Source organism: Artemia sp. Qi Xiang Cuo, chromosome 15 (assembly GCF_049724085.1).
Source record: "Artemia sp. Qi Xiang Cuo chromosome 15, ASM4972408v1, whole genome shotgun sequence".
In the NCBI taxonomy this organism is placed as follows: Eukaryota; Metazoa; Arthropoda; class Branchiopoda; order Anostraca; family Artemiidae; genus Artemia; species Artemia sp. Qi Xiang Cuo.
In genome coordinates this window covers 28,328,619-28,337,826 of record NC_142808.1, presented here as the reverse complement: position 1 = coordinate 28,337,826, position 9,208 = coordinate 28,328,619, and the positions used below count along the sequence as shown (strand labels likewise).

The following is a 9,208-nucleotide window of genomic DNA, read 5'->3' as shown; positions in this document are numbered from 1 at the left end:
TTTAGTTAGAGTTCTAGTTTAGTTTAGTTTTAGTTAAGAGTTTATAGTTTTATCTTAGAGTCTTAGCTCAGAGTTTTTGTTGAAGTTCTAGTTTAGTTTAGTTAAGAGTTTATAGTTCTACCTTATAGTTATAGCTTAGAGTTTTACTTTGAGTTTAATTTTGTTTTGTTATAGTTAAGTCTTTAGAGTTTTAGCTTGGAGTATTAGATTAGAGTTTTAGTTAGATTTCTAGGTTAGTTTAGTGTTAGTTAAGAGTTTAGAGTTTTACCTTAAATTATTAGGTTAGAGTTTTAGTTATAGTTCTAGTTTAGTTTAGGTTTAGTTAAGAGTTTCAAGTTTTACCTTAACGTCTTATATTAGAGTTTTAGTTATGATTGAATTTTCGTTTAGTTTAGTTATAGTTAGTAGTTTATAGTTTTATCTCAGATTCGTAGCTTGGACTTCTAGTTAGATTTATTGTTTAGTTTAGTTTTAGTTAAGAGTTATAGCTTAGAGGTATAGCCTAGAATATTAGCTTAGAGATTTAGTTACAGTTGAAGTTTAGTCTAAACTAGCATAACCACAAAATACCACAATATTGCATAGAAATACCCAAACCATAGGTTAGGTTAGGTTAGAGGTTAAGTTTCTCCACGTTTAAGTTAGAGGTTAGGTTTCTCCACGTTTAAGTTAGGTTAGATTAGGTTAGCTTATCATGAGCACTCAAGATAATATAACCTAATCTAACTGGTACAAAGTCGACATGGGGGTTAGATAGCTTTTTGCACCGCGGGACCCAGGAAGCACCGGTGGGCCCGGGAAGAACCGCGGGAAGCGCTGCGAGATTAGGCTAGGTTAAGTCAGGTTAGGTAAGTTAGGTTAGGTTAGCTAAGTTAGGTTAGGTTAGGTTAGGTTAGCCTATGTACGTGCGCGTACGTAGGCTAACCTAACCTAAACGTGGAGAAACCTAACCTCTAGCTTAAACGTGGAGAAACCTAACCTCTAACCTAACCTAACCTATGGTTTTGGTATTTCTATGCAATATTGTGGAATTTTGTGGTTATGCTAGTTTAGACTAAACTTCAACTCTAACTAAATCTATAAGCTAATATTCTAGTATATACATCTAAGATATAAATATTAAATAAAAATAAACTAAAAAATAACTCTAACTAGAAGTCCTAGCTACTACTCTGAGCTAAAACTATAAACTCCTAACTATAAATAAAATAAACGAAACTTCAAACCTAACTAAAACTCTAATCTAAGACTTTAAGGTAAAACTTAAAACTCTTAACTAAACCTAAACTAAACTAGAACTCTAACTAAAACTCTAAGCTAAGACTATTAGGTAAAACTCTAAACTCTTAAATAAAACTAAACTAACCTATAAATATAACTAAAACTCTAATCTAAGACTCCAAGCTAAAACTCTAAAACATTAACTATAACTAAAACAAACTTCAACTCAAAGTAAAACTCTAAGATATAACTCTAAGGTATAAATCTAAACTATTAACTAAACTAAACTAGAAATTCAACAAAAACTCTGAGCTAAGACTCTAAGATAAAACTCTAAACTCTTAACTAAAACTAAACTAAACTAGAACTCTAAGTAAAACTCTAAGCTAAGACTCTAAGCTAAAAACTCTAAATTCTTAACTATGACTAAACTAAACTTCAACTTCAACAAAAACTCTAAGCTATGACTCTATGATAAAACTCTAAACTATTAACTAAACTAAACTAGAACTCCAACAAAAACTCTAAACTACGACTCTAAGCTAAAAACTACAAATTATTAATTGTAACTAAACTAAACTTCAACTCTAACAAAAACTCTAATCTAAGACTCTAAGTTAAAACTCTAAACTATTAACTAAAACTAAACTAAACTAGAACTCTAACAAAAACTATAAGCTACGACTCAGCTAAAACTCTAAACACTTAACTAAAAATTAACCAAACTAGAACTTTAATTCAAAATCTAAGCAAAGGCACTAAGCTAAAACTCTAAATTCTTAACTTTAACTAAACTTTAACTCTAACTATAACCCTAAGCTAAGACTCTAAGCTAAAACTCTAAACTCTTAACTATTACTAAACTACACTTCAATTCTAAAAAAAACTCTAATCCAAGATTCTAAGCAAAAAACTCTAAACTCTTAACTATTACTAAACTAAACTTCAACTCCAACAAAAACTCTAAGCTAAAACTCTAAACTATTAAATAAAACTAAACCAAACTAGAACTTCAACAAAAACTATAAGCTAAAAACTCATAAATAAACCTACCCTAAACTAGAACTCTAAAAAAACCAATAATATATGAATCGAGGCTAAAATAATACAATACTAACTAAAACTAAACAAGCCTAGAAGTATAAAAAAAACAATACTATATTAATCTAGGGTAAAACACCAAATTACAAAATAAAGGTAAACTAAAAGGTATACATAAGTGAAAATCAACGCTGAAAAAAAAAATTAAAAAATAAATATAAAACAGAAATAAAAATAACAAAAAAACTCGAAGCTAAGACCCTAAGGTAAAACTCTAAACTCTTAACTAAAACTAAACTAAACTAGAACTCTAACTAAAACTCTAAGCTATGAGTCTAAGGTAAAACACTAAACTCTTAACTAAAAGTAAATTAAACTAGAACTCTAACTGAAACTCAAATGTAAAACATCAAATTATTAAATAAAATTAAACTAAAATATAACTCTAACAAAAACTATAATATAGGACTCTAATGTAAAACTCTAAACTCTTAAATAAAACTAAACTATAACTCTAAAAAAAACTCTAAGTATTAGATAAAACTATAAACTACAACTAAACTAAACTAGAAATTCAACAAAAACTCTAAACTAAGACTTTAAGCTAAAACTATAAACTCCGAACTAAAACTAAACTAAACTAGGACTCTAAAAAACACTCTAAGCTAAGACTCAGCTAAAACTCTAAACTCTTAACTAAAACTTAACAAAAATATAAATTTAAGTAAAAATCTAAGCTATGGCACTAAGATAAGAATCTAAATTCATAACTTTAACTAAACAAAAATAGAACTCTAAGTTAAAATCTAAGTATGAAATAAAACTCTAAACTAAAACTAAACTAAACTAGAACTCTAATAAAAACTCTAATTTAAGACTCATTTAAAACTCGAAACTCTTAACTAAAACTAGACAAAACTAGAACTCTAACTAAAACTATAAGCTATGACTCTAAGGTAAAATATCAAACTCTTAACTAAAGACAAACAAAACTAGATCTCTATCGAAAACTTTAGGCTAACACTCTAAGCTAAAACTCTAAACTATTAACTAAAAATAAACGAACCTAGAACTCTAAAAAAAAACTATAATATAATAATCTAAGCTGAAACTCGAAACTCATAGCTAAAGCTACACTAAACTAAAACTCTAGCTAAAACTCTAAGCTATAACTCTAAGGTAAAACATCGAAGTATTATCTAAAACTAAACTAAACTATAAATATATCACAAAATATAATATAAGACTAAAATATAAATAAATAAGAATTGACAAAAAAATACACTAAAACTATAACTCTAAGCTAAGTCTCTAAGCTCAAAATATCAACTTTTAACTAAAACTAAAAAAAAATATAAATTAAACAGAAGATATATTCTAATACTCTAAGCTCAATACTCTAAACTCATAACTAAAACTAAAATAAACTAGAACTCTAACCAAAACTCTATGCTAAGACTCTAAGCTGAAACACCAAACTCTTAACTAAACTAAACTAGAACTCTAACTGAAACTTATAGGTAAAACATCAAATTCTTAACTAAAATTAAACTAAAATATAACTCTAACAAACACTCTAAGCTAATACTCTAATGTAAAACTCTAAACTCTTAACTAAAAATAAACTAGAACTCTAACTAAAACTCTAAGCTATGACTCTAAGGTAAAACAATAAACTCTTAAATAAAATTAAACTAAAATATAGCTCTAACTGAAAGTCAAATGTAAAACATCAAATTCTCAACTAAAATTAAACTAAATTAGAACTCTAACAAAAACTTTAAGATAAGACTCTAAGTTAAAACTCTAAACTATTAACTAAAACTAAACTAGAACTCTAACAAAAACTCTAAGTATTAGATAAAACTATAAACTAAAAATAAACTAAAATAGAACTTCAACAAAAACTCTAAAATAAGTCTCTAAGCTATAAATCTAAACTCTAAACTAAAACTAAACCAAACTAGAACTCTAACAGAAACTCTAAGATAAGACTAAGATAAAAATGGAAACTATTAACTAAAACTTAACCAAACTATAACTTTAATTAAAAATCTAAGCTCTGACACTAAGCTGAAATTCTAAATGCGTAACTTTAACTAAACCAAGCTATAACTCTAATTTAAACTCTAAGTATAAACTAAAACTATAAACTAAAACTAAACTAAACTATAACTCTAACAAAATCTATAATTTAAGACTCATCTAAAACTCTAAACTCTTAACTAAAACTAAACTAAACTAGGACTCTAGCTAAAACTCTAAGCTATGACTCTAAGGTGAAACATCAAACTCTTAACTAGAAGTAAACTAAACTAGAACTCTATCAAAAACTCTAGGATAAGATTCTAAGCTAAAAACTCTAAACTCTTAACTAAAACTAAACTAAACTAGAACTCTAACAAAAACTCTAAGCTACGACTCTAAGCTAAAATTCTAAACTCTTAACTAAAACTAAACTAAACTAGAACTCTAACTAAAACTCGCTATGACTCTAAGGTAAAAAATTGAAGTCTTATCTAAAATTAAACTAAACTAGAACTATATCACAAACTCTAAGCTAAGACTATAAGCTAAAATACTCTAAACTATTAAATAAAATTAAACTAAACTAGAACTATAAAAAAAACTCTAAGATATTAACTAAAACTAAACTAAACTATAAATTCAACAAAAACCTATAATCTAAGACTATAAGCTAAAACTCTAAACTATTTACTAAAAATAAAATAAACTAGAACTTCAACCAAAACTCTAAGCTAATACAGTAATCTAAAAAATCTAAACTATAAACTAAAAATAAACTAAACTAGAACTCTAAATGAAACTCAAAGGTAAGACAACAAACTCTTAAATAAAATTAAAATAAAATAGAAATCTAAAAAAAAAATATTATCTAATACTCTAAGATAAAACTCTAAACTATTAAATAAAACTAAACTAGAACTTCAACAAAAACTCTAAGCTATGACTCTAAGATAAAAACTATAAACTCTTAACTATAACTAAACTAAACTAGAACTCTAACTGAAACTCAAAGGTATTACATCAAACTCTTAACTAAAATTAAACTAAAACTCTAACTGAAACTCAAAGGTAAAAAAATCAAACTCTTAACTAAAATTAGACTAAACTAGAACTCTAACAAAAAAACTCTAAGCTAGGACTAAGCTAAAACTCTAAACTCTAAACTAAAACTAAACTAAACTAGAACTCCAACAAAAACTCTAAGCTAAGACTCTAAGCTAAAACTCTAAACTCTTAACTAAAACTAAACTAAACTAGAACTCTAACTGAAACTCAAAGTTAAGACATCAAAATCTTAACTAATCTAGAACTTCAACAAAAAACTCTAAGCTAAGAGTCTAAGCTAAAACTCTAAACTATTTACTAAAACTTAACTAAACTAGAACTTCAACAAAAACTCTAAGCTATGACTCTAAGCTAAAAACTCTAAACTCTTAACTAATACTAAAATAAACTTCAACTCTAACTTAAACTCTAAGCTAAGACTCTAAGCTAAAACACCAAACTCTTAACTAAACCAAACTATAACTCCAACTGAAATTCAAAGGTAAAACATCAAACTCTTAACTAAAATTAAACTAAACTAGAACTTCAACAAAAACTCTAAGTTAAGACTCTAAGCTAAAACATTCTATACTTTTAACTAAAACTACCGCCCGGGCGGGGGGGGCCTTGGGGCGCCGGGGGTGAGCCGGGGGGGGCCGGGGGGCCGTTGAGCGCCGAGGGGTCCGGGAGGAGGCGGGGGGCCCTGTGGGTGCGGGGGAAAGGCCTGGGGGGGGCGGGGGGGCCAGTGGGGAGCCGGGGGGCCCTTTGGGAGACCGAGGGAGGGCCTTTGGAAGCCTGGGGAGGGCCTTTGGGTGGCCCGGGGATTGCCTTTGGGGGTCTGGGTGGGCCTTTGGGGGCTCCGGAGGCCCTTTGAGACCTTGGGGGGCCTTGGGGGGGCGGGGGGCGGCCCGTGGGGGCACAGGGAGGGCCTTGGGGGCCCAGGGTGGGCAGGTGCGGGCGGGGGGGCCAGTTGGGGCCCGGTGGAGGGCCTTTGGGATCCCGTTGGTCTTTCGGGAGCTCGATGGGTGTGTGGGGCGCCGGGGGGGGGGGGTGGGGGGGGGGGGGGGGCGGGGGGGGGCTCGGGTGGCCCGTGGAGCGCGGAGAGGGCATTTTCGGCCCGGGGGGGCTTCCTTAGGGGCACCGGGAGAGCAGGTGCGGGCCGGGGGGCGAGGTGGGGACTGGTGGAGGGCGTTTGGGATACCCTTGGTCCTTCGGGAGCTCGATGGGCCTTGGGGGGACCCGGGGATGGCCTGTGGGGGTCTGGGTGGGCCTTTGGGGGCTCCGGTGGCCCTTTGAGAGCTTGGGGACCTTTGTGGACGGGGGGCTTCCTGGGGGGTGAGAGGGGGGTATGAGACGCCTTGGGGGTTGGGGTAGAGCAATCGGGACCCTTTGGGCTGGGGTAGAGGACCTCACAACACTGTTAAAATACAACTTGTGTATTATAACGACCACACTCAAAACCTCCTCCAAAATCTCTTCAAAAAATCACCTTTTAAAATGTCTCTAGCTGTTTCGCCGTAATAGTTCCATAAAATAGCTAAAACGGTTTCGCCAAAATTATCCCTAAACGGAATTTCGGCATGTTCCTTTTGTTTGGCATCTCTGCGCCAATGCATTTCAAATTATTTGGAAACCTTTCCGCGCGCTAAGATCAATACGTCTGCTCGGAAACGATTCTCTTGTTGGAAACAACAAATTAATTCCCCTTTCGTGAATCAATTCTCTTTAGAACAACAAATTAATTCCCCTTTCGTGTCAATCAATAAATCATGACATCATCTGTCATGTGTGATCAAAACTTTGTCTCGGAGACAATTCTGGTCGAACTCCAAAGACATTAATTAACTTGACGTCATCTGTCAGACACTCCCTGGAAACAATTTGATTAATGACTGCCAACTCTAGACTGACCAGAAAGGAAAGTTGGCTCGGAAACGATAACAACATTGATCCCATTAACCACGTGTTCTCTCTACTTACTCTGTTCAAAACAACATTGACCTTAACATTTTGCCTCGGAAACAATAACAACAACATTGACCTTGGCATTTTGCCTCGGAAACAATAACAACAACATTGACATTCGCTGAGGGCGTGCCAAAAACACACCTGGTGAAAGAGGTCGATTACGCAATCATTCTCCCTAATGACTCTATGCCCATATATGGTGTGCCAGTCGGAGATCATGAGGCATCTCTACTTTTAGCGTAGTATTTGAACCCATAATACACAAGTAACAAAACTGCTTCCCCCTACAAAAATTAAAAAATAAAACTCAAATAAAATTTTCAAATTTGAAAAGCCTACTTTTCCACGGGGGGGGGGGGTATTTTCCAAGAGGTAAAGTATTTGGATTGTTTGAAGTCAGAAAAAAATTCTTTCTAGGTATATAGCCACTAAAAAAATACAGAAGAATAGTAAGGTATCTGGAAATTTTGTAAACTAAAAAAAAAAAAAAAAAAAAAAAAAAAAAAAAAAAAATAATCTCACTATAAAGCAAATGCAATGTTTCATTTGAGTGTTTTTTTCCAATTATTTTTTTCAATGAATGTTTTTCCAAGTATTAAATACTATTATTATGTTAATGTTATTGACAAGGATCGTTATTTACATACCATTCATTACTATGAAGAATTTGTTTTTTTGTTGTTGTTTTTGTTGGCTCCAACCAAATCATACAGAAAAAATTTTTATGGAAAACTTGTTAGGGGTCACTCAATCATAAATTAGAACTTATATTTTTCCTTATTATGGGTCAAAATCTATTGGCAGGCAGCCAACAATGGGACAACAAACATTTTTTCCATGGTTTTTCCCTATTTTGCTTTTTTCCCTTTCCTTATAATTAGTATATAGTCCCAAATTTCCAGGTAGGAGCCATGGCCAACCTGCCCGTCCCCCCCCCCCCTTGACGGTGCCCATGGCTTCGTTAGGCCAAAAATGAGTAGAAATAAATTAAAATAGTTTTCCAAGCGTAAAACTACCATAAATCACCATAAATAAATGAATTGAACCCAAAACGAACAGAAATAACAATAAATAACCTATTCAAACTCAAAATAGCAACAATTAGCATGAGTAGGGCTGACAACCGCTAAACCTCTACAAGACCAGAAAGTAATTTGCACTTTACTGAAAACAAATACATTTTAAATGTTTTCACTTTTTTGACTTCAACAAATAAAGAAGTATTAAGACTTTAAGGAATAGATATCAGAAAATGTATATCAAACTGACAATACACGGTTTCTTTTTTGTTTTTTTTTTAAGTAAAGTGCAAATTATTATCTGGTATTAAGAAGACATGGGTGGTGTCAGCCTTGCTCCTTTTACTTTTTGCTCGTTTTGCGTTTGACTAATTTCTGTTAGTTTTGGGTTTCATTTATTTGTTAATGGTGATTTGTAGTAGTTTCACACTTGGAAGATAAGAAAATTGAGGAACGCCTCGCACATCCTTTAAATTATGGGATCTCTCGTAATCTAGAAAATGAATCTGGACAGCGAGAATCCAAACGTGTCAAAATTGAAAAAGATAGCGATGATGACTTGTATTTTGATGAGTTTGGTATTTTGACATGGATACGGTCAGCAATACCTACCATATCTTTCTTAAAAAGCAAAGGTTGGGCGATATGTAATTCATAATGACGAAAGATAAGCCAAGGGGTAACGAAGCAAACAAACTGAAAAAGATAGCGATGATGATTGGATTTTGACATGGATAAGGTCATAAATGCCTACCATACCTTTGAAAATCAAAAATATGGACTGGATAAACGGTTCATAATGACAGAAGACAAGCCGAGGCAAAAGTTGAAGATCCAAGGAAATAATATGTAATTTTACAAAGGCACCACTTATAATTTAAGGTCCA

At 32.9% G+C, this 9,208-nt stretch overlaps 1 protein-coding gene across 1 annotated transcript in view; it reads left to right on the top strand.

The window, feature by feature from the left end:
• LOC148943516 (prolyl 4-hydroxylase subunit alpha-2-like) overlaps positions 1 to 9,208 on the top strand; it is a 39,711-nt gene that overhangs the window by 26,746 nt on the left and 3,757 nt on the right. The window contains exon 4 of the mRNA XM_089101157.1: positions 8,819 to 8,899. Coding sequence (XP_088957283.1) covers positions 8,819 to 8,899 — 81 coding nt within the window. The remainder of the gene's footprint in view (positions 1 to 8,818; positions 8,900 to 9,208) is intronic.